The following is a 26,095-nucleotide window of genomic DNA, read 5'->3' on the forward strand; positions in this document are numbered from 1 at the left end:
CGAACACAAAACCTGTTTAATAATTTAAAGGAGAAGAAAGATTTAGAATGGGTAAACTCAAAATATTTATGTTGTGACATGTAACAACATGTATGTCTTAATTTGAATATTAATTGTACATTTTAACTGTGTTTTGAACTTAATCTCTGAGGTTAAAGAACTGTTAAGAATGTTTATGAACAGTGTATGAACAATGCGCTTTTTATGTCATTTCATAAATATGGGTGCATGCTTTTGTTAATCTGGAGCTTTTCTACACAACATTATCAGGCTGTCAGACAATGAGCAGTGTTGTTTTTATTTTGTAAATAGTGCATTGCGATGCATGGACTAGCTTATGCATTTTATGAAATGCTGTGAAACGTGGTCTAAATGTGTGCTCCACTAAGATCGCCTCTGTAATTAAATGATATAAATACAGTCTGTTTCGTTTGTTACAGCCAATCTGCTTTACTATGACTAAACATCATTACTAATGAATTTGTGAAGGTGGGATCATATCATGTCTGCGAGTAAATGTATTCAAGTGAAATGTAAAAGTGAAATCTTGCAGGTACTTAAGCCAGACAGTAATGGCTTCTACTCATAGTATAAATTACAGTATTGAGAGCTGAAAGTCTCTTGTGCATTTTTGTTGACTGAAGACAGTATTTTAGTTTAAGAGTTGGTGTATCTAGAAACTTCACTGACAAAACCTTTAACACTGTCTTTATGGTTAAGTGTAAATGTGAGATAATGTTAAAAAAAAAAAAAAAAACATTTACTTTGGTAAATATTATAAGATTGGTATGTGTGACCTTACAGTAGTTTACGTAGCATCTTCTACCCCAGTCCAAGCAAATGGTTGGTTTTTCTAGGTTTCTCTTTTTACATGCCTGCCCAATAGGTGACGCTAGTGCGCGTAACTCTCGTGAAATGAGGAAGTTGAAGAGGGAATATTCTAACAACTATCAGGTCGGTGACATTCTCATTTGAGTAGGGGTACCAAAAGGTTTTGAGATGACCGGTGCATTTTATCAGCTCGTTATTCCTGTTAAATCAAATATGAGATGTTTGACAGTCTTTGTGACTAAGCACTACCGTTAACGCCAGTCGATAAACTATCAGGAGATGGCGTCCTGCTCTCTCTGTTGAGTCCCTTATATTTACATTAGATTTAGTCATTTAGCTGACACTTTTGTCCAAAGCGACGTACAAGGGACAAGCTACGAGCCATAGAGACCTAGTGTAACAATACATACTATTTTACATAAAAAATAGAAACAAGTGCAGAAATGTAGCTTACTGTTAGGAAGGGAGGTTCTCTCTGAAGAGTTAGGTCTTAGAGCTTCTTTATGAGGCTATTTGCAAAGGACAGCACTTCAATGCATGATGTTTAACATAGCTGACAAGTTACATTTTAATGTTTCAATACAATATTCAACAAAGCTAGTATGTGAAAATCTGTACAGGGCTTGAGGGACAGCAAGGCACGCTGCTCCACCATGCTCCAGCACGCTCTCCTGTCTGTCGGCTCCAAAGCCTGGCGTGCGCTCTCTTGCCCTAAATCAGAGCTTCGGTTGGACCTTACTCTTGGATGTGGACAAACCTTTCGGTAAGTCTGTCCTCTCTCTGCATTATTTCATTTGGTGAGTCTGTGCAGCCCCTTCGCACTGTGTGGTATTAAGGTGTATTTGAACATATCATGTTGATGAAGAAAACATATCATTTAAATATAATAAATTGTAACTCCCCTAATGAGTGTCAGTAGTTATTGTGGCTCCCTGCATTCAAGGAGGCCAAATTAAGTCTTACCAGCCTCAGAGCATGCAGCATATCTGTTAGCCAGACTTGTGTTTTCCACATTGATGTGTCAAAGCAGTCCATCTCTTAATTGGTAATTTCCTCCAGTTGGCGTGAGACAGGGGATGGCCACTGGACAGGAGTGATGAGGGGCAGGGTATGGACCCTTACCCAGACGGAGGACACCCTCTGGTACTATGTATACACAAACCAAGACAACCATGGCAGCGCAGGCAGTGTGTGGAACATGGGTTTGGGACCAGAGCCTGTAGAACCAGACAAGAGTCTGAAGGGTGTTGGCCATGTGAAGCAGGAGCCAGAGGAGGATGGACTTAAACTGACATCAGCGCACAATTCCGTAGAAGAGGAGCTCCTGACAGATTACTTTCAGCTCAACGTTCAGTTGGGGAATCTGTACAAAGACTGGGGTCACCGTGATGACCATTTCAGACAAATAGCCAGCATTTTCACAGGTGAATTTTCTCACAGGCCATATGTCTGTGCTTACTTACTGACATGTGTTGTCAATAATGTCTGGGTTCTAAATGGTCGTGCTGTGGGCTTTGCTGGGACAGCTCTGATTCTGTTTTTGTATTGTGTGTTTACAGGAGTGCGTATGCTGAAACAGGACCCTGTGGAGTGTCTGTTCTCGTTCATTTGCAGCTCCAACAACCACATCTCGCGCATCCAGGGCATGGTGGAGCGTCTCTGTTTCACACTTGGACCTCGCCTTGTCACAATTCAGGACACACACTATCACGATTTCCCCACCTTACAAGCCCTGGCAGGTAAAACTGTCCATGATTTAAACACACCCTCACATATAAGGACCTTAGGTTAGGCTTAATCTACATTGTTATGAAATTATAAAAACCTCTAACAAAGTTTTTTTTTTTTTTTTAACGCTTTGACCACGTCTTGATGTTGGTATGAACACCTGTGATGACCATCGCCCCCTCCTGCTGTGTTGGACAGATAGTGGTGTTGAGGCTTGTTTGCGTGAGCTGAGTTTTGGCTACCGTGCCCGTTTCCTGCAGCAGAGTGCTCGGCTCATCTTGGACACCCACAGTCCCGACTGGCTACAGCAGCTCCGCAGCGCCCCCTATGAAGAGGCACGGGATGCGCTGCGTACTCTACCCGGCGTCGGTCTCAAGGTTAGCTTACTTGCTTGTCTGTTTGGGGGAGCCCACAGACATTTGGTCCTGCTAGATGTGTTTGTGACGGTTATGCGTGTCTACAAGTGTGTTTCAACAGCAGTTTTATGTAAATGCAGCACCTGTGTGGATTGGTCATAATTGCATTCATACTTGCATGGATATAGGGAAGTTTTGTAAGGTGTGTGTGTTTTTTTTTTCTTCTGTCCTCTTTGATGTGCTTCCCTCTCCACTGTTTACTTTCCACCACTCATTTTCTTCATCCTCTTGCCTCCCTTTCCCCCTGTATCTGCCTCACCAAGTAAATTCCAGGTGCCCCCCCCCCCCTATATTTTGAGTAAGGTTCTGCTCAGCCCTCTTAAAAGAGAACGTCAGGGTGTCAGTCTCTGTTTCTGTAGTACACCTTGAGTGGATCCTGATTGTTAATGGTGCGATACACAATTCATTTGATTGAAAGATATTTAGTTTATTCTGAATATCATTTTGTGGTCACTCTTAACTAATATTGCAGTTTTGGCCTTCTGTGCAGGTGGCCGACTGTGTGTGTTTGATGTGTCTGGATAAGCTAGGAGCCGTTCCTGTGGATACACATGTGTGGCAAATTGCCAAGCGAGACTATGGCTGCAGCTCTGGCAATGGCCAGAAAACCCTCACAGACAAAGTGCACCGTGAGATTGGTGAGTGTGTGTGACGTAAGGTTTGCATGTTGTGGCATTTTGTAATTGTGCAGATGTGTGTGTGAGTGTGTGTGTGTGTGTGGTCAGTGGTGAGGATTTGATATTCTAACTAGAGCTATCTAAACAGGAGATTTCTTCAGACAGCTCTGGGGTCCTTACGCAGGATGGGCCCACTCTGTGAGTGCTTGTCCTTTTTGTTCCATTCTCCATCCACAATGGCTTCGGTTTCACCCCTTAACCACATAATATATTACCAATATGTAATCAAACTCCCTCCCCCTTCCATTCATCTGCCGTGTTTTCTCAAGCTGTGCTCTCTCCCTTTTCTGTCTCCCCTCACTGACACTGCTCAGGTCCTGTTCTGTGCTGACCTGAAGAAGTTCCAGAACCTGAAGGAGCAGGTGGATGTGAAGAAAGAGTGGATCAAGTCAGAGGGAGATCAGGAGGGGAAGAGTAGCTCTAAGAAAAAGAAAAACATCACGAAGGTGGAAAGTGCAAAGAAGATGAAGTTGGAGAAACCACGCGGCAGGAACAGGACCGTCAAGGAAGAGGGAGAGTAACTGAATCGGAGAACCAAAACAAGACATTTCCGTCTGGTAATGCCATTTGTACCTGCACTCAAGAGATCTTGGTCTGGAGGCACCTGTAAATGAGAGGCTTAAGCCTTGTGGAAGAAAGGTTGGAGGGTAGCAAACAGCTGATGGACCTCTCAGCTGGAAGTGAATGGTTTACAGACACAGAAAGATTGTGAGGTACAGTAAACCACTGTAACCTCTCATACTCTCAATCATCCAACAGTTTGAGATGCTCAGCTATGCACAATGTCTACTCCAATGGTGGAACACTGACAGATTTGCTATGAATGGTATTTTACTTTACCATGTGATATTTACTTGATGATATAGACTTAGACTAAGTCATAGACTAAGTAGTTATTTGTATAATGGGGGGAGGATGGAGTACAGGAGGGACAGGCAGGAATTCTCATGCAGGCTGCAGGCATTAACTGGCCTCTTTGGATTTGGACTTCACAGGTGTGTGTGACACAGTGCATTCCAGTACAGTAAACAGGAAATCTGTTTAATGTTAAACGCATACCTCCCTGTCCACGCCTGAAATCTGAGCTATTTCAGTTGATGTGACTGTGTCCTAACACTAGCTGTACTGCAAAAAACAGCCATGTCATTGTTGATACATTAGACATCAGTTTTATGCTCACGTTCAACTTTGCTGGCGTTTGGTGACCACAAGGTGGTGCTCAAGATAAATGAGATTTTTTTACTGTGGTAAACTCTTGGTTCTAGTCACATTTCCAATGTAATTTGTTAAGTCCATGTTGACCTTTATGCTGCCCTCTTACAGTTGTATGACTGCAATTCTATGTTCATTGCATCTGTCACTCATTAAAAGTGAGCTATTCAATTTTTTTTGGACATCTGTCTTTAATGTCTGTAATGGAAGGCATAATCTAAATATCCAATTATGTATCAATGTTTGTTAATTCCCCCAGAGGTTCTGAAAAGCAATATTAATGAATGCATTTGTTTTACGTAGTTGAACATCAGAACTGCAGTAGATATGTGTTTGAGAGCGAGCAACACTGAGACTAGTAACAAATATGACCCATTCCATTCAAAGCGTGTGACCACAACGGATTTTATTGCAGTGCCCCATGCTACCTTTGAGGTGGAAAGGCTAAGTGCGACTACAGTAAAGTGACGCACCCAATGTGTTCCCGAAGTGTGCCGCTAATGCACAGGCATGCACACATGCTAAGAATGACACCAGACTGAGAAACATACAGGCTTTCCATATGTGGAAATAGACATCACATGCCCGAGACCTATATGTAGTCGGTCACTGCCTATATTTTTATAAATAGTGTGTGTGTGTGTGTGTGTGTGTGTGTGTGGTCTGGATTGCCATCCCCCTCTGCATTTATCTGCATTCCTTCATCAGCACTTCTGTTAATAGCAATGCTCGCGCACATAGTTGTAGAGACAAACAACTGCAACAGACTGATTCTATTCTGTGTGTGTTGTCTCAGTGTGTGTGTATGTGCTTGTGGGCATGCAAGTGCGTTCGAAATAAGCACCTGTGTCTCCTACATCCCAAGTGAATCTGGGTGTGTGTGATGCTCTGGAGTTCAGAGTAAGGCTATATTTAAATGAGGACTTGATACTATAGTTGTTTTGATGCGTTTGTCTAGAAGCATGCCCCATGTCAGCGTGTGCGTTATGTAAATACAGAAAAGTGCTCTTGCATGCAGTACGTGTGCTGTTATGTAAATGTGTGTGTGTGTGTGTGTGTGTGTGTAGCCATCTGTGCTAATAAGTGACTCAGCGTTGGTCCAGTTGTATCTGGCAGAGGAGGCTGCTCAGCTTTAGGGCAGAGGAGAGGAGAGGAGAGATTGAAGGAGAAAATGGAGTAGGCGGGTAAGAGAGAGAGTGAGTGGGAGAGAAGGAGACGAAGAACAACAGATGGAAAGACAGACAGCGAAAGGACCCCCTCGCATTGGCAACACCTCCACATTGAGAACACACTAAACACACTAATTATAAATAATAATAATAATAATAATAATAAATATAATGGATTATGTAAATAGAAGTGCCTAAAATGTAACTTTAACACACACACACACACACCACACCTGTACTGCAAGACGCCTCACTCTCATCTTCTGGTCTTGGTAATGTATGTAGCACTCTATGTTCCCTTATGCATGAATGTGTGTGTGTTTGAGAACACATGTTTGAGAGAATGAGATCAGACAATAGGACCAACCAATCTTCTTGTGAAGAACACATAAGCCCTCATGTCTCGCTGCTCCTCCTGTTACATGCTGCAGAATGAGAACCAGAAGAAAATGTGCTCTCCTTGGAGCTGCCTGTTGTCTGCACAGGTTCCTCTCCTTTTCAGGGGTGGAATTTCTTTGCTGTTGTTGGCTGGTCCTGTACGCATCAGAGGTTCCTGTTCTCTGCAAGGCTGTTTTGTTGCATTCTTCTGGGTTTTTCTCGATTCTGAATTGAATTCTTACAGGCTCCATTGATGACCAATGAGGGTTTTGTGCATGAATGTGTGTGTGTGTCTGTGTGTGGTCAACTTGAGGGGGAGGCACAGCTGTGCCTGTCTGTTTATGTCTGCGTTCTGTATTTAAAGTCTTTCCCCCTTTGTCCCTCTTTCTCCACTTTCACAATTATCAGCCTTGATATTAGGAAAAAGAAATAGACTGTGTGGGTAATGTATTTAATGCGACAGTAGTAATTGTACAAGAAATGTACAGATTGGTATTGTCCCACCCCTCTCCACTCCCACACGTGTGCAATGAAAGAGAGACCCTCACTCGTATGCCCCAGCCTCCTTCCTGAGGCCCTGTTTGAGGGGATTTCCCCTTATGTGTCTAGACCACAAGAGCTGTAGAGATTTCCATGAGCTTAGCCCCTCGTATGTCCCTCGCACTGTGTGTATATTTGAGAGAGACTTCTCAAGGACCTTTCCACAGGTGAGGAGGTGCAGGGCTGAGATGAAACATGGCATGTACCACATTCAAAAGAATAGACAGCAGAGACCTAAGTGTTTCAAACTGGGCTCTTTTCCCATCTCGTATGGGTTATATATGCCTTCTATCTAATAGTGTGAGACTGTCGTGACAGGAAGGGTGACGTGTTGATGGGCTCCTGTTCCTTCAAGAGATGTGCAGCCTAAACCAGCAGGCCTGTTTCATACAGGCAAACAGGAGGACACCAATATAGAAGGGTGACTCATGGGGTCCTCTAGGGTAAGGCAAGCATCACCAGCTAAACGGCCCCACTGATGGTCAGATTAGCATAATCTCATTAACTGAGTTAATACACCTACACGCACTCACACATCAATGTGTGCACTCGTACTTGTGTACGTATTTATATACACATACTATTTACCCTTGCATGTCTAAAGATATTGAATACACTTGTACATTGCATTTTAGACATTATTGTTTTACTCTGTGTCAATGTGAAACCAAGATAATTATGTGTGTATACCAGGGTTATTACAGTTAATGAAAATTAAGACTAAAACTAAAACTAGCAGTGAAAAAATAATTTAATTCACTGAAATAAAAATGTACAATATCACACAAACTAAAATGAAACAGAATTGCAGGTAAAATCAGCTTTTTTTTCATTTTCCCCTCAATTTGCACAGTGGTTGCTATACCACTTTGTCCTGTTCTGTTTGACTTCTTGAGCGATACCGGCCTGATGAAAAAGAAATCATATTTGATGTCATGTATTCTTCCATCCTACCCTTTTCAGCTTCTATAAAGCAAGGCTTTCTTCAGGATACCTGAAAAAGTAAAACTAACACTAAAGCCTAATAATAACAAAACTAGTCAATTCCTCAAAATAAAAATGAAAATAAAACTACTTATACACTCATAAAACTAAAACTACTCTTGAACCAAAACTTGAACTTGAGACTTGGAACCAAACTGAAAGACCAAATAAAAATAAAAACTAATGACATTTTCAAAACTATAAAGCATGTACACAAACAAGCACATGCAAAATGCCATACATAAATGAATGTATGTTTTACATTCTGCCTTTATTTTTGAAAACACTTTTACACATATTGTAGCTACTGAGCCTCTGAAACGTAAGCATTTATGATATCTACGATATATGAAAAAAGCATTGACGTCTGGTATTTTCCATAAAATTATGTTATGCCATACAAGTAAATGTAATGGACCACCCTGTTTGCCCCATTCATTCTCTTCACTCCTCTCTCTGCCTTTCTTCCCCAGTCACTTTCTCTGTCCAATTTTATCCATCCCTTTCTCTTCCAGCCATCAGCTCAGTGGGATAGTAATAGTCTTATTGAAATCCTCACAGCCTATTACAAGTTATTTTAGTTCCAACTGCTCAACTGGCAGTGTGTGTAAGTGGGAGTACTTGTGTGTGTGTTGCACAGCCGAATGACTGGAGTGTACACATGATCATCTGTGCTTACAAATTGTGTGTTTGTGTGTGTGAGTGAGTGAGTGAGTGAGTGTGTGTGTGAGTGAGTGAGTGAGTGAGAGAGAGAGAGACACTGGCTACATCATAGCCACTATGGCCTTATTGCTATAAAATTAGTTGTAATTGATATGATACAGAAGATTTGAGTAAGTTTGACAATACAACCTCCATATTTCGTGATTAATTTATCTTATATTTATCTGTCATTCGCCCAGGGTAGATTGAGTCAATGTCTCTTTCCATGCAAGCTCAGCTTTATCACAATGATGAAATTTAGCATGAAAATCTCATGGCTTTTTTATGTAATCAGTACAACAGGGAACAACATATTTGGGCCAACTGGTTCAGTGTAAAATTATAATTTAGCTTGAAATGAAAACAAGTTTGGGGAGCACGATCAGCCATACCTTGGCAGATCTACCTGCAAACACACTCACACACAAACTAAAACACCAGCGGCAGATCTTACCATGGCTAGCTCAGTCTCTCAGAGTTAGCCAAGATCATTGTCCTGTTTGTCAGTAATTCAGAGCTGCTTCTGGCCACTGCTCAGTGCCTCTCCCATGGTTGAGGATTCTGTTTGATGCCTGTGCACACAGAGTCACAGAGAATGAATGCCATACCAGTAAAATAATTATTAGCAACACAATTTAAAGTGTGACATTGAGTAGTGTCCTATGGCGTGTGATATTTCCAGACAAAGGCAACACACTCAGCAAGAAAAAGACACATAGATAGACAGAGAGAGAGAGATGTCATCTATTTAACAATCCACGATGCATGTCCTGTTGAAAAAGTGAATAGCAGTACCATTGTTCTGTAATAAAACTGGAATTATGTGACAAGTAATAAAATGTTTATTGCCCCTCGTTGTGTAATTGTAACCATATAGCACGAGGTTGGAGGCGATCATGTTGATCTGCATGTGAGGCAGAGAGAGAGCGCATGAAGGGAGGGGGTATGTGTGAGAGCGTGTGGTGAAAGGGGCGTGAGTTTGAAAGCAAGCTATGTCTATCGCGCAGCGAGGGAGAACCAAGAAGGGAATACGGTGTACAGCACCAAGGGTCACTTCGGCCTCTCAGTTAAACGGTCACAGAAACCAGAATACGGTCACTGCTGTTGTGATAACGGTCGGAGTGTCAGGCTGACGCAGCCGCCGCAGTGGAACCCAACACGGCCAGCACTGCAGGTAAGGTCTAAACGAGGCTATCCGTCTCGACTACCTATTACTATGAGCATTCCTCAGATATGTATTGCACGGATGCTGCGAAGTCGACGGACATAAGCTGCCATGTCCGTGCGTGCGGTCGTGACGTAAGGAGAGGAACCTGTATGACGAATATCAATGGCACGCGTATCATAGCCTAACTGAAATGCAATATAACCTCATGCATTATAATTTGATAATGCGAGAGCGTCGCCTACAACTGTCAGCAGGTTCCGTCCCTGGTGCATTGGCACCTTAGGATATTAAATTGGCCGCGCCATGTAACACTGTATTGTTGAGGGTATCGTGTTCGTCCGTCAGTGTGGTCCATAGGTTCGGGCGCATTCAGAAGACTGTCCAGTCCTTCTCAGTTGGGAGAGCCTCAGGCTAAAACGTAGGCCTGTCATTTAAGCAAATAATAGAACAATTTGGACGTGTTAAAGTCGGGTGAGTGAGAGAGACAACTCAACAAGTCGTGCTATAATGCGAGGTTAATGAGAATGACTTTAAGTACTTGCACGTGTACAATCGGTGAGGTTTTTATTGAGACAGATTGGGGGAATTTTATGGACTCTCTCTCTTTGCATATGTGTGCGTTGGAGTGGGTTTACCCAACGAGTCTCAACGGAGGGCTGGCAAGATCTGCTGGAGAATGTGGGTACACCTGTTTCTCATTAGTAAGGACTGCTGGGGATGATGGGGGTAAAAGGGGCTGTACCAGCCATTTCGCTTTCTGGTTCTTATAAGGCTTAAAAAAACCGCAAGAGCTACTGGTGTTTACTGCTGGCGCATCTGCTGCGCCAACTACGCTAGATGAGATTTCGTAATTTAGAGTTGAAACAAGCCTTAACGTGAATCAGATGAAAACAAAAAGAACAACTGGGGCCTGACTTAGGCAGCCCTGGGTGCTATAGTTTTATTAGCAAGAAAGACGGCTTTTAGCTCTGGGACGAAGGGTGTCTCAAAGAACATGTGTGAGCAACATTGACGGTTGGGTAGCTCCAGGGAGCCTGGAAGCCTCAATTCTTATTTGGACCATCCACTGCAAATCCGCATCTAGGCTTCAACATGCAATCCTACCAACTAACAGTAGACTAAACACATACATACTGAGATGATGTATATACTGCAATAACCTTGCTAGCAAGCGTTCCTCTATAAAATAGGCATAAGATGTTATAGCTCTTGGAGAATTGCAACTTTAAAATAAGAACTAGAATTAGAATAGTTGTTACATACAAATACCTCCTTGGTAACAAGTTCATATAGGCTACAAGTTGATTTTTAAAGCTGAACTATGAACCAGAAAGATTTAAGACACTTGGAAGTGTATGGTTTTTAAAGGTATGCTTCTGAAAATTCCCCATTTTGAGAAAGTTACAGTATAGGATGGCATGCAATATAGGATGTAAACCTTTTAAAGTTTACTGCTTTTTCCCCATAGTATCCCATACCTCAACCCATGCAGGCTTGGTGACCCGCAGGCGACCCCAGACAGCGTATATAATCATGCGTACTTATGAGTATGTGTGAAAACTGTTTAAATACTTCACATCTTTCACTCATTATTTACCCTTTGACTTCTGTCCTGACTCTCGTTGATAGCATAACACAAAGAAGAGATGTGTGTGTGGAGAGAGACGGATGAAATAGAGAGGAGTAGAAGACAGGGACAGGTGGAAGGACATCTGACGCAGAGGTGGAACAGACATATTGACGCCTCTTGGCCCCTGGCAAAAGACCATGGTGTAGATGAAGTGCCTTTAGAAGAAAAAAGAGAGGGAGGGGGATAAAGAGAAAGACAGATGTTATAGTACATCATAACATTTTGTGAGAAAGTGAACACAGTAGACCGCCATTGCAGAAAAACTTGAGTGTGTTTGAGTTATTTACATTCCTTAAAGATGTAATCCTTTGCCCAAATCTGTGCTTTCTACCACACACAGAGAAACACGCACGCGCACATGCACACACGCACACGCACTCACACTCACACTCACACTCAGACTCACACACACACAGACACACACACGCACACGCACTCACACTCATACACACACACACACACACACACACACAGACTCACACACACTCGCGCACACACACACACACACACACACACACACTCGCACACACACACACACACACACACACACACACACAGACACACACACATTCACACACACACACACACACACACACACACACACATACAGACTCACACACACACACACACACACACACACACAGACACACACACGCACTCACACTCATACACACACACACACACACACACACACACACACACACACACAGACTCACACACACACACACACACACACCCACACACACAAACACACAGGTCTACAGCAGAAGGGAAGAAGCTGAAATCTCTCTGTCTACAATAAGACCTCTGTCTCTTCCTGGAAACACTCACCAAAATTAACGGAAATGTCTGACTAGGTAGAATCTGGCAAAATATGCAAGTGTGTGCCTAGCACAAGAAGGGTTGTGTGTGTGTGTGTGTGTGTGTGTGTGTGTGTGTGTGTGTGTGTGTGTGTGTGTGTGTGTGTGTGTGTGTGTGTGTGTGTGTGTGAGAAGTATGTGAGAGCGAACAAGCATTTCTTTCAAAATGTGAAAATTCTGCAGACCTCAGCTTTAGGCTGAGACCACTGGGACTCTTCGCCTCATTTCAAAGGGGGTGGGCTCCTAGTCACAGACATGTGTGCTTGTGCAGGGCTGTCTTGATGAGGGATGAATGTGATTTTCCCTCCCACTGTTTGTGTTTGGGCCGTGTGATTGTCATCTCATGGTGTTTTTGGTTTGTGTGGTTTTAGTATACAGATCAGTACACAATCTGTTTGTGTTTGTGAGTGTGACTGTGCTTCCTATAGTGTCGGTGCATGTGTGAGTGAGAGTTATATCCGAATAATGGAAGGATTGTAAGAGATGGACTTTCTGCCCCTAAGGGCAGATCTCAGGATATAAATACCCAGGCCTACTCTCACTGCCCTCTGTGTCATGTTCAAAGCATGGTGCAGCTTGCACTCCCTCAGAAAGACATACACACACAGTCAAACACACACTCATACACTCTCTCTTTCTCTCTCTCTCTCTCTCTCTCTCTCTCGCCCTCTCTCTCTCTCTCCCTCTCTCCCTTTCTCTCAGACAATGGAAAGAGACAGACTCTGCCAGGAAAGGTTTCTGCCTCTTGCCTGAAACATTTCCTCTTTTGGCCCTCATTCCTTCTCTTCCCTCTCTCTCCCCTTCCTCCAAACACACCTCGCTCGTTCCTTATCTTTGTTTTCCAAGTCAGCGGCTCAGTTTATCTTTTCTGGTATCTTATGAGTAATCTCTTTTCATCTGTGGAGATCTTCCATGACGCTCGGCCTCGTAAAAGTAAGATGTTGGACTGCTGTGGAAGAGGTATGCAGAGATACGCAGACTCAGAAGAGAGAAGATGCTGGTAGAGAGTCAATAGGGGGCGTGGTAAAAATAAACAGAGTAAAGGAGAGACCGCACCAAGACAAAGGAGGTAAAGGAGTGTTTCGAGGGAAATGGTATCCTCATAGACATAGACAGTGAGCAGTGAATGAGAAAATCTATGAAAGGCAAAAAGAGGGATGAAAGACCATGCAGGGAATGAACCTCAGGTACAGAAAATGCCCTATACTGTATGAAAGTCAGCTCCTGAAATATCAGCTGTACATCTTTGTTTACAACACACAGACAGAAGGTTACAGTAACCCTACAAGTCAACAGAATGCGCCTAGCCTAGATGAGTTTCCCAATACATCCCTGTGTGGTGAGTTGCAGTAAGAGTGGGTGTGATATGTGTAACAGGCTTCATGTGTGTGCTTGAGTGTGTGCCCGTATGTGTGTTTAAGGGTGTGGCGTGAATCATAGAAGCGTACTCTGAACCGTGGTCTGGACTACATGAGTCAGAGGCTCTGCAGTCTCCCTGGTAATAACCCTGATCCCCGACCAGCATGCCCAGCTCCGCTTACATGCGCACCCACCTGAAAGATGATATCCAGAATGAGGACAGATCAGTGTGCTCAGAGGGAAGGTGTGCTACTCCGACTGAGTCAGACTGAGGCATGCTAAGGACATCAAGGGGTTGTTGAATGACATGCTTTACTGGGCAAATTTGTTCTGTAGGTGACTGATGAGTGGGATGTCAACAGCTGCTTTAAATCACACAGCAGGGGTGATGTCACTGGCATGGCTTAGGGGAGAGAGTGTGTCAGAGCCTCCACTTCTCCTTCTTCCCCCCCTTTCACTATTGCCCCTGCCCTTCCCTTTCACAGGCAGGGATGTGATGTCATACATTTCTCTGCTAATTTTCTGTCTAGACGTTGGAACTTATGTTAAAGAGCTTAAAGTGCCAAGAAGGAGAGAGAGAGAGAGACAGAATTGTATGTGTTATGTTTTTTTCTTTTCAATTGTGCAAGTTTGGGCAAGACGTACGAGTAGCAATGAGTTAACTGAGTGTGTGTGTGTGTGTGTGTGTGTGAGTGTGTGTGAGTGTGTGTGTGTGTGTGTGTGTGTGTGTGTGTGTGTGTGTGTGTGTGTGTGTGTGTGTGTGTGTGTGTGTGTGTGTGTGTTGACTCGACTCTATCTGAAGCGTGGTCCTGCTATGCTGACTCAGAGGGCAGGTCACTATTTCTAAAACAGCGTGTGCACCTGCACACACACTCAAACACACGACAGGGTGCACAAAAGAGTTTTCAGTTACACCAATCAGTCACTAGCTCACACACACCATTTTATTTGGATAATTTCTCGAAATCCTCATAGTTTTCACTGCCTTTGTGCTTGGTTTTAAATGATTGCTATCTATATGTGCCATGCTAATGGTGTGTTAAATCCAATGCACAATGCAAAAACAATGAGTCAGTGGCATGGTAATGATTCAGATAGATGTGTGTTAAGACACTTGTGCGCTGTCTCTTGAAAAAGAGACTCAGCAGGTTGTCTCCTTTTGCCACTGAAGACACATCTTGAACGGGAGTCACCTGCCCTTTACCACATGATTAATCATGCATGGTTTTCCATGTCACTTGATCAGAATTCGCCTCAGACAGTGTTATGGTGCCTAATGGAGGCTTGGCTGTTTGCAGTACTGTTGCACACACTGGTGTGGCACTGTTACTGTCATGGCTGCTGTCCTGGTACACTCTCTGGTTGAACATTTTAGTGTGATGATAATTTAGAAAAGCGATCCATTTCTGAGTTAATGTTAGCGTTTGCAGCTGCAGTTTTGAAGCTCTCTGACATGCTCACACCAGGCACGCAGTAGGGTCTTGGCCAGTGATTCCTGAAGAAGCTTACACCCACAATCTCTTTCTTGCCCCCCCATCGCCAACCTCATTCACCCTTGTACCCATCCAAGGATATCTGCAACCCACACACTCATCCCCCAGCCAAGACTGTGTAACTTCAACGTCCTTGCTTTACAGTTCTTTACGTCTTCACATATTACATACACACTCATCCCCCAGCCAAAACTCAATAACTTCAACGTCCTTGCTTTACAGTTCTTTACAGTCTTCACATATTACATACACACTCATCCCCCAGCCAAAACTCAATAACTTCAATGTCCTTGCTTTACAGTTCTTTACAGTCTTCACATATTACATACACAGACATCCCTCCGCCTGACCTGCTACTTCCCACACCTAACCAGTTGTTCAGATGTGCAGAACAGATATGGACAGGAGGAAATATAGATGTAATCACACACACACCCACACACACACACACACACACACACACACACACACACACACACACACACACACACACATACTAATACACTAAGACACACTCTGTGACCCAGATCTTTCCAATAGAGTTTTTGCCTGGAGTCCTCTCCTGTCTTCCACAGTCACTGTCATTTAGTGTCCTCAGAGGTGACTCTATGAGCCCTAATTTCATTGATTGTGCAACGAAAATGGCCACTGTGCATGTTCTGAAGCTAATTTAATAACATGGCAAATTCACTTAGCTAATTTACTAACATGAGCGAGATTCTTAGCGCAGACATGGGTTGGTCAGTGCAATGCTGAGATGGGTCCACGCATAGACGTGGGAGTTCCATGTATAAATCAGTTCCTTTAAAGCAACACCTGTTTCCGTGAAACTTCTTAATAATTTAATGTCGGCCAGGCCTCCTGCACAATAACCTTTGGTGTAGACCGCTCTGTTCGTGACTGGAAATGTGTTGTTTGTTTTATTGTAGAACAATTACTGAGCTCCATGTCAGTGTTAATAAGGTATGGTTGAATCATTGTGATTGGCTGATAAAGAATGACTTCATTGCCACATCCACTAATTACTCAACCCATTTATGCTTGATTGCGCCCTGCTTTGTGTTAACAAAGCTACCAAATATAGGTATCCCTGTCTATTCTGACTGCTGATGTGCAAAGCCCATTCGCTGTGCTCGTTGCCCTAGGAAATGTATGTTTATATGTGTGTATGTGTAATTTGTAGTAATTTGTAGTGTTGAGTGTATGTATGTGAGTGGTTTGTTTATACCTTGTTCATACCTATGTAAACATCCACTTCTTTTGTGTTTTCACAGGCCTCAGAAGAATGGATTGATAGGAGCCATTCGAACAAAGGCCTTTCAGAGAGGAGCTTATCAGAACTTTGTTCAGCGAAGCACCTCGAGGGCCAGTGGTTGCCATGACGTCCCTTCTGAGTTTTTCCATGCTGTTGGCCTTCGTCTGGCCAATGGCAGCACAAGATTCCTTAAGTTCCTCCCCAACCCTCACTCCAGACACAGAACCCTTCAAAAACACACAACAGGCCTTGCCGTCCACACATGCTGTTGGCCAGACAGATGTGCCATTCATGCACTCCACTCAGAGACAGGCTGATTCACAGACAGTCAAGAGCACAGCTTCCACAGAGTCTGTGGATAAAGCCACTCTATTTGAAGGAATCCAGTCGCTCCAGGAAAATGGTGGACTTGTAGGAAGTGCACACACAGACATTTCTCACACAAAGACCACTCTGGCTTCCAATGCAGTTGGCCCTTTGTCCACTGAAGTCAGAGGTGGACTTGCCTCAAGTCTTCCTCCTGCCACTGAGCCTTTGACATTGGGGACTTCCTCACTCAGGAAAGAGGTGATTGGACCAACAGAATCTCCGCAGGCCAGCCGGAGCCCAGTCCATAGTACCTCTCAGGTGTCCACGGAGGTGGAGCCGACGACCACAGAGGGACCAATCCAATCTCCCGCGGAAGATGCCTCTCCACCGGCTGGATCAGGTGATCAGGTCATTCCAGTTTCAAAGAAGATGGCGGAGGGTTCACCGATCACTGTGACCATTAGCCCGCTCCCACCCAGGAGGGCAACGAGGACTAGTAGGGTACCGACCAAAATGGCTGAGGCGCAGCCCCGACCCACTGATAGCATCATGCTGCTATCCATCTCCACACCAGCCAGCCCTAAGACATCTCCACCATCGGCAGACTCCAACGGTGCTCATGACTGGAAGAGGTCTACTGCAGCAGCGACAACAGCAGCAGTTAGCACTGGGCGCTTTCAACCAGGTGAGTCAGATGTGTGATTAGGGAATGTAGTTTTGTTACAGAGGGATAGTAGTGTGTCAGAAGTATGGCTTTAATAAACTCAAGTTCACTGTTTAGTGTTGGGTATCACTGCATGTTACTTTTTTCTTTTCTTTTTTTAACAGGTGCTGACACAGGGTCAAATAATAATGCTCCTCCAATGGAGTCAGCAGGAAGCCCATATGCCACAGCTGGTGGAAGCACTACCCTAGCCAGCACTGCCAGCCCCCAGCCTCACACCTCCAGTCCCACCAATCAGCAGGCGGAGAGCACAACACTGAAAGATATCTCTACGGCAACAACCCCTCATCTGGTAAATGAGGCTTCGCCCAGAGGACCAACAGTGAATAGGACTCATAAGATAATATGGGTCACATTTCCTAACCAAACCTTAACCACTGGAAATGGGAAACAGACAAGGGCAGGTAAGACTGTGCATGTGTGCTAGGAATGTTTGGGTCATGAAGTGGTAAATGAATGATGTGTTTGTGTGTGTGTGTGTGTGTGTGTGTGTGTGTGTGTGTGTGTGTGTGTGTGTGTGTGTGTGTGTGTGTGTGTGTGTGTGTGTCACATTTCCTACACCTCCACACTAGAAGGTTATATCCTTTACTAGCACATGGTAGGATGTGAATAGGACTGTGCAGTTCTATGAAGGGAAACTATGGCAGAAGGCAAGGTAACCTAGGAGCATTCAGCTCCAAAAAGAAAGCATCTTGTGGAAAGAGTTTGGCTAAATGAGGTTGAACATACAACAAGCAATGACAACATGTAGACAAAGGAAGAATCTTGTACTATGTCAACACTGCCATATACACTTCCTACTACAGCTGTTGCAAAAACAACCTGAAATACTGTGATATTTGTAAGGCTATAATGCCTTTCTAGGATCTGTGTATATTTCTTTTACTCTCTCTATCTCAGTTTTATATCTCTCCTCCGCCTAGTCAGCATGCACGTGCGTGTGTGTGAGTGTGTGTGTGTGTGTGTACCTGTGTACATGTGTGTGTGTGTGTGTGTGTGTGTGTGTGTGTGTGTGTGTGTGTCACATTTCCTACACCTCCACACTAGAAGGTTATATCCTTTACTAGCACATGGTAGGATGTGAATAGGACTGTGCAGTTCTATGAAGGGAAACTATGGCAGAAGGCAAGGTAACCTAGGAGCATTCAGCTCCAAAAAGAAAGCATCTTGTGGAAAGAGTTTGGCTAAATGAGGTTGAACATACAACAAGCAATGACAACATGTAGACAAAGGAAGAATCTTGTACTATGTCAACACTGCCATATACACTTCCTACTACAGCTGTTGCAAAAACAACCTGAAATACTGTGATATTTGTAAGGCTATAATGCCTTTCTAGGATCTGTGTATATTTCTTTTACTCTCTCTATCTCAGTTTTATATCTCTCCTCCGCCTAGTCAGCATGCACGTGCGTGTGTGTGAGTGTGTGTGTGTGTGTGTACCTGTGTACATGTGTGCGCACATGTTCTTCTGCAGTGTGCAGTGATGTAGAATCAGTGACCAGGAATGAGACGATGCCCAGAGGGAAGCTGATGGGGGTGGGAGAGGAGAACAGAGGTGGATGAAATGAAGAACTAAGGGATGAAAGAACCAGGAAAGACAAAAATAAAATGCTTCGGGAGATTAAATGACAGAACGGAAGGTGGAGGAAGGGGGGATAAAGAGAGAGAGGGAGAGGTAGAGAGCGACAGAGAGAGAGAGAGAGAGAGACATAATAATGAAAAGCAGATGGATTGGAGATAAAGGATGGGAAAAAGTGAGCGAGCCATAGTGGCTGGTGAGTCTCTCAAATACCCTCTTGAGCGACTACTGCTGGGTTGAGCTCCTGCACAACTTTGTGTTTGTGAGTGTGTGTGTGCATGTGGGTAGATGAGAATGTCAGTGTGTGTGCATGTGTTTAGCATGTGCATGGGGGTGTGTTCATATAGTGGGTGTGGGTATATGGGGCCAAAGCTGTGTGAAAGGTATGTACATATGGGTGGGTGGGTATGCACGTGTGTGGACATAAAGAACTGAGGGTGTGTGTGTGTGTGTGTGTGTGTGTGTGTGTGTGTGTGTGTGTGTGTGTGTGTGTGTGTGTGTTTAAATGGCCCCAGCTGTGAAATCTGAGGAGCACATCTGGAGTATGTCTCAGACTTGCACCTCAAAAAAGATCTGTGTGAGACAGAGTTAAATTCTCTGTCTGTGTAGTTGTCAGGGGTGCTGTCCGTCTGTCTGTCTTCATATATGGAATCGTCAAACTTTTCTCCTCCACCAACTGTGTGAATATGTGTGTGTGCGTGTGTTTATGTGCTTATGTAAGTTTCTACATTTGTTTTCATTCTTGCCAGCAATGTTTTTTTCACCAAAACATTTCATATTGTTTTTGATTGTGGGAGATGTCCTTCACGATATTGATCCATTAATGAAAATACCTGGAGGCACATGTGAAATGAGATCAAATAAGTCAGATAAAATCCCTTTTTATTTGAGGGACTGCGTGTGTGTGTGTATGTGTGTGTGTGTGTGTGTGTGTGAGAGAGAGAGTTTGTGTGTGCATGGCTGTCTACTTTTTTGTAACTTAAAGTACAATGCAAATCTTTCCTTTGCCCATAGCACTATTGACGTCAAGCCATAGGGATTCACAAATATGAGGTCTTAAACAGATAGATTTATATCTCATTCAATTACAGTGTGTGTGTGTGTGTGTGTGTGTGTTTAGTGCTGTTTGGTTTGCTTCATAGAGACGGGCACAAAGGCAGGATAAGGTGGAGTGTGCTATCTGACTGTACTCGGTGTGTATTTTACACGAGTCACAGGACCTCCTTTATGAGGGCAGAGGTTGTGTATTCTCATAGATGCCTGTGTACTTCTAAGTGTGGAGGGCTTGTGTGTGTATTCTCATAGATGCCTGTGTACTTCTAAGTGTGGAGGGCTTGTGTGTGTATTCTCATAGATGCCTGTGTACTTCTAAGTGTGGAGGGCTTGTGTGTGTATTCTCATAGATGCCTATGTACTTCTAAGTGTGGAGGGCTTGTGTGTGTATTCTCATAGATGCCTGTGTACTTCTAAGTGTGGAGGGCTTGTGTGTGTATTCTCATAGATGCCTGTGTACTTCTAAGTGTGGAGGGCTTGTGAGTGTGTGTTTTTAGAGGGGTTTGGTGCGTGCTGTATAATCTGTTGTCTTGGAAACACTACAGGTTGAATCCGACCCCCGCTGGCAGGCTGTTACATAAGATGTGAACTTTAAACACACACACACACTCATGAATATAAATACAAGCACAAGCACAAAGACACAGACACACAAGTATACTCATGTACACAGAAACACACTTATTTTTCTGCATTATTAAATGAGTAATTTCTGCATTATTGCCAAGCTCCTTGAAGATTGACATCATGTGTGCTTATTAGTGTTGTTTTTAACAGGTTTTAACAGTTTGTAATAGAAGTTGTAGATTATGGTACTGCCATTGCAGTTGTTATCTGAAAAGTTCATGTTGTTGTCAATTTGTGGTGTATGGAGAACACCTACTGTATGTTATTAGTACCGGTATAACAGTTAATAGTGAATGATGAACCCGCATGAAAATCTCTCATTGATGTACATTCACATCATGGCAAATTAAAGATGTGTACCATTCGTAAACATGTTTGCTACCCACTACCTTAAAAAGGCAATGGTCAATTCAGAGGGTTTATATGCTCAATAAAACCTTTTTTTATTTTGATCAGTAATGTTTACTTAAATGTGATTCACAAATCTTCCCTATTGTGAGTTCATATGCTTGAGTAAATAGGCTTTAGATTACCAGAGGTTGTTTTAGGTGCATGGCCCAGTCACAGAAAAAAGCTATTGGTTCTCCACCTGCTGGTGAGAAGTAGGTGCCTTTTGCACAGCTGAGGATTTTGAAAGCCTGCTGAAAATTGGATACTTAAGATGACTCTCTCTTTCTCTGTCTGCAGGAGTGATCTCTCCATCCAATCTCACTCCCACCTCTCCTCTACCTGGACCTGTAGTCAGAGAAGGGTCAATTTCAGAGAAGAAGAACATCTCTATGGCACACATCCCCCCTCCTGTGTTGCATCCTGGCCCCTCACCCTCCTCCTCTGCATCCCCGTGTGTGGTGGGGTCCAAGGGTTGCGTGATCCCCGAGAGCCACGAGGTGATGGATGAGGCCTTCAACCCCAATGGCACGTCTCTGGAGTGGGACGACCTGAGCCGCACCCTCTCCTTCGCCTGGGAGCTCCATGTGTTTGGCTCTGCCGCTCTCTTCCTGCTCTTGGGGGTAGGGGGTGCTCTGGGGCTGACGCTCTCTCCGGCTGCTTGCTGCCCCTTGCGGGGGGCCCTGGTGCTCTCCAACGCCCTTCTGCTCCTGGCCGGGGCGCTGCGGACCACGCATTTCTTGATGGATCCCTACGGCTCCCGCCAGCTGCTCCCCCGGGCCGTGGTCACGGCTCTGATCACGCTGCCGCTGCCGCTGCTCTTGTGGGCCCAGGCGGCGCTGATGGCTCTCGTGGTGCACGGGGCCGGGCTGGAGCTCGACTTGGTGCCCCCGTCGCTCTTGCGGCCCCCCCTGCTGGCCGTGTTGGCGGTGCTGCAGTGCACCCTCCTGCTGGCCGCCGACCTGTTGTCCCCTGCGCTCTCCCCGGCCGTGCCCATGGTGCTGCAGAGCCTCACCGTCCTGGCGGGCCTGGCGCTCTGCCTGGGCTTCCTGTGCCTAGTACTGCCTCGCCTGGCCCGAGCCCAACAGCAGCGGGGAAAGGCTGGGGGAAGGTGGCTGTGGCGCGCGCTGGGCCGCGTGCTGGCCGTCTGCGCCCTGCTGGGGGCGCTGTGCTGCCTGCTACACACACACACCTGCCTGTGGCTGTATGGCATGCTGGGGGACTGGAGGCACTTCGGCTGGGGCTGGTGGCTCAACGTGTTCTGGGCACGGCTGCTGGAGCTGGCCTGGGCTTTCTGCCTGCTGCTGCTGGCGTCCTGGCTCTTCTGGAGGCCCCGCGGGGGGGCCGGGGCCACTGCAGGGGCCACAGGAGGGGCATGTCCGAACAGCGGCGGGGAGCTCTCCTCACCCTGCCAGCCGCCTGCCATGTCCCACCCGCACACCTGCTGGGCTAAAATTGTTCAAAGCCTCAAAGGGCGCCCAGGCAGGAAGTCGGAAAACGCGGCAGGGGCCGGAGCCAACGGGGCAGGTGGGTCAGGCGGAGGTGGCGGGGTGTCCGACGAGCTCCCAAACAACTGGGCCGGACAGGAGCGCTCAGGCGCCGACATCAGCAAGAGCCTGATCCGCAATCGCGAGCCCAAGGACAGCAACTGCTCCCGGCAGCAGCAGGGCTCCGGAGGAGGAGGAGCGGGGTCCCTGCTTCGGCTGCAGGCTCTAACCCGCACCCCGGCCCTCTCCCTCAGCTCCAGCCTGGACCGCGACAAGGAGTCCTCAATATCGCTCTGCGACTTTGACCTGCGCCCCCCCTCGCCCATCGACCTGAGCCGCAGCATCGACGATGCCCTGCACCGTGAGCACCTGCTGCACGGGATCGGCGTCTTCCGGCCCCTGAGACCCCCCTCGCCTTCCCCAGAGCCCCCCTCGCCTGGGCCCTGGCTGCGCCGGAACAGTGACCCCCAGCTCTCGTTGTCCGACAGCAGAAGCACGGTGCTCACCGAGTCCTCCGAGGGGCTGGATCGCCTGGTCAACAGCTCTGTGCCCAGCAGGCAGGTCACGGCACCCCCCACTCCCACACACCAGGGCCCGCGCTGGATAGCAGAGCAGCAGGTCCCCTCCTCTCTGTCCTGCCCCGTGTCGCTGCGCCCATCCTGCAATAGCCTGGACCGCCTCACCCCAGCAGGTGAGGACACACGACCTTTCCTGACCCCCGATTTGGACAGAGCTGGCTCGGAACTGGACAGTTCGGCCGGCAAGCGCTTTTTAAAGGTCAGTCGCCAGGACGACTCGGCGAGTGTGAGCAGTGACATCATTGACTTGTGATGGTGCTGGGCTGAGCCCAGCCCTTGCAGTCCCAGCCGTAAGGGTGCGCAGAGGAACAGCCGTAAGAGTACGCAGAGGAACAGGAGCCTCTCAGACCTGCACGCCCACAGAGGAGGCACTCTATGACAATCAGATGTGTGCTACATACCCCTGTTAGGGTATGCCATGCTAAAAAGCAAGTTGGCAGAAAGAGTACCACACATGGCTTGCAAAGCTTGTGTATGTATGTGTGTATACAGTATGTGTATGTGTGCGTGTGTGTGCGCGTGCGTGCGTGCTCGTGCGTGTGTGTGTGTGTGTGTGTTAGTGTGTGCATGTGCGTGGGTGCTTGTGTGTGTGCATGTGCTTGTGTGTGCATGTATGTGAGCATATGATGATAACAATGATCAATGTGATATAAATGATGGAATACATTTTACACATCATTCACATCTTGCAGACAGTATAGGGATTATGTTAGTGTTAGTACATTTCAAACATATTTATATGTGATATCTTTTATATCATATATATATATATATATATATATATGTGATTTTGCTTTTTTTTTATCTGACGGCCCATGCACTCCTGTGAATTCAGTAATGTGTTTTGTGACATTGTTGGCTGTGTTTTGCCAGTGGCATTGTACTCTCTGTCTACCATCTTTCAACCTTTTTGTGTTTTGTAAAAATGTGCCATCTGTGACGGCCATAGCTCCACTCTACTCCCGTGTGCAGGTTGGGTAAGGAAAAGCCTGGCTGCTCACTTGACCAGCGTCTCGGTCATCTATTGGCCTCACAGCCAACTGCTATTTTTTAAACACTGGCTAAACAGTGAGGCTACATTTGAAATCCCTTAAATATAACCTAGCCTAATGCAGTCTTTTGCATTAATGTTAACACAAAACTGCCGTTGATTTGCTGTGTCCTGTAAACCATATATTCTCCAAGTTAGAAACATTAACCAACCTGAATGCTGTATTTTGAGAGAAAAAATGAGGGATTGTAATTGATTGCAATATTTGCATCAATATAAATCACTATGTGATACTTTTAAATCTATTCATGTTTCTTTTAGTGCTTCAGCTTCAAGAATCTCCGTAGTTCTTGACATTGTGACTTGACGTTGTGAGATATTTGACCCAGCATGACAAAACATTGATGTCTTAATTGTTCTGAAGTCTGAATTTTGTCTGTTCATTTGCTGTTGTTCTCACGTCTTCTTTTCTTCATATTAGTGATTCCGAGTCACTGGTGCTGGAGAGATTGAATTATGGTATGAGCTCAAATTGTACTTCCAGTGTGGTGTTCATCATATCCAGATGTTACCACAATAATTCACACACTCTAAGAACACACACACACATGCACATACAACATAAATATACTTATAAATGTAACATAGAATCTTTTGTAAATACCTAAATACTGCTATTTTTTTGTCTGTAAATAAAATGATATATATTTAGAGAAAAGATTGAAGGTAGTGACATGTTTGTGACAGTCAATGGACATTTGCTGTTGATCTAATTTCATGGGACACACACACACACACACACACACACACACACACACACACAGACAGACATACTGTACACAAACCCTAAGGTTCTGATTGGAGCTCATACTTTGAAGCATTAGAAAAAAGTAAAGTCTTAATGTAACAGAATGTCTCATTTCTTCAACAAAATGCTATAGTACTACGCAGGTACAAACACTTCATGAACTATATCAGTAGTATTCTTCTTTATAAAGCATGTTTCCTACAGACGGTCTCAAATATACTTTATTTGAGAAAGGACCATTTAGAGCACAAAGTACAGTACTTGTGATATCAAAGTCAAATGATCAAAGTTATGATTACATATTTTATTGTGCAACAAGGTCAGCTGTTTCCTGTTTCCCACCTCTCGCCTCCTTCCTTAGTATCTGAGGTGTGTTGATGTGGCACAGGTACTGTCAGTGCCACTGTCTGCTATTTCCATCCCTTCAAATGACCCACTCAGGTACCAGTTGATAAGTGACAAGTTGTCAGTGTTGACAGTAGTGTTATTTTGCAGTTGTTGTGATTTCTGTGATCATGTCATACTGAATTTCTGTAAGGACACATGAGGCATGTGATAATGGCAAGTGATTATGAGTAGTGATGACGGCACGGGCGGGGAGCCACTAGCTGGTATGGGTCCTCTGTGTCCAAGTGTTTCTCTGAGCAGCTGTCATGTATTTGCTCAACAATAAAATTTCACAATCGCTCATGCTGAAGTTTGTTTCTCAATTGTCTGCAGAAGGTCCGAGGACAAGTTCTTACTTGTGTGCAAGCAGATTCTGTTGAATTGAGCTACTTTACTGTTACTGTTTGTCTGTCTCTATGTGTGTGTGTGTGTGTGTCTGTGTGTGTGTGTGTGTGTGTGTGTGTGTGTGTGTGTGTGTGTGTGTGTGTGTGTTTGTCTGTATCTATGGTTATAACTGATTCTATGTTTGGCACATGCGTATAGCTAGAGTGTGTGCATGTGGGGAGATGGGGATGTCAGTTTGTGTGTGTGTGTGTGTGTGTGTGTGTGTGTGTGTGTGTGTGTGTGTGTGTGCATGTTTAGTTATGCTGTAGCAAAATCTACTACAAGAGAACCAAGATCTGGATAGGTTATTCACTAATATGGCCCAATTAAACAAAAATATTGTGTGTCTGTATACTGAAGGTTGTAAGACATAATG

General features: G+C 45.0%; 3 protein-coding genes across 5 annotated transcripts in view; all 3 read left to right on the forward strand.

The window, feature by feature from the left end:
- The window catches only part of nr2c2 (nuclear receptor subfamily 2, group C, member 2), an 11,080-nt gene extending 10,660 nt beyond the window's left edge, over positions 1-420 (forward strand). For both annotated transcript variants that reach the window (XM_012838773.3, XM_031574160.2), the window contains exon 15: positions 1-420. This exon is cut by the window's left edge and continues 1,878 nt beyond it. The gene's annotated coding sequence lies outside the window, so the exon portion shown is untranslated.
- A 102-nt stretch (positions 421-522) lies between these two features.
- On the forward strand, positions 523-4,236 carry ogg1 (8-oxoguanine DNA glycosylase). 2 transcript variants are annotated; one of them, XM_012838733.3, is made up of 8 exons: positions 523-1,129; positions 1,452-1,594; positions 1,891-2,255; positions 2,391-2,570; positions 2,758-2,936; positions 3,466-3,613; positions 3,741-3,790; positions 3,967-4,236. In XM_012838733.3, the coding sequence occupies exons 2-8, from the start codon at positions 1,485-1,487 to the stop codon at positions 4,171-4,173; spliced, it is 1,239 nt and encodes a 412-aa protein (XP_012694187.1). In that variant the 5' UTR covers positions 523-1,129; positions 1,452-1,484; the 3' UTR covers positions 4,174-4,236. The 2 variants fall into 2 exon arrangements, with proteins under 2 accessions (XP_012694187.1, XP_031430025.1); XM_031574165.2 differs by having other exon boundaries at positions 523-954.
- Positions 4,237-9,192: 4,956 nt separating this feature from the next.
- Positions 9,193-23,690, forward strand: LOC105910033 (proline-rich transmembrane protein 3). The gene is made up of 4 exons (XM_031574171.2): positions 9,193-9,811; positions 16,422-17,396; positions 17,540-17,839; positions 21,385-23,690. The coding sequence occupies exons 2-4, from the start codon at positions 16,526-16,528 to the stop codon at positions 23,400-23,402; spliced, it is 3,189 nt and encodes a 1,062-aa protein (XP_031430031.1). The 5' UTR covers positions 9,193-9,811; positions 16,422-16,525; the 3' UTR covers positions 23,403-23,690.
- Positions 23,691-26,095: the final 2,405 nt, after the last annotated feature.

Source organism: Clupea harengus, chromosome 1, assembly GCF_900700415.2.
Source record: "Clupea harengus chromosome 1, Ch_v2.0.2, whole genome shotgun sequence".
NCBI lineage: Eukaryota > Metazoa > Chordata > Actinopteri > Clupeiformes > Clupeidae > Clupea > Clupea harengus.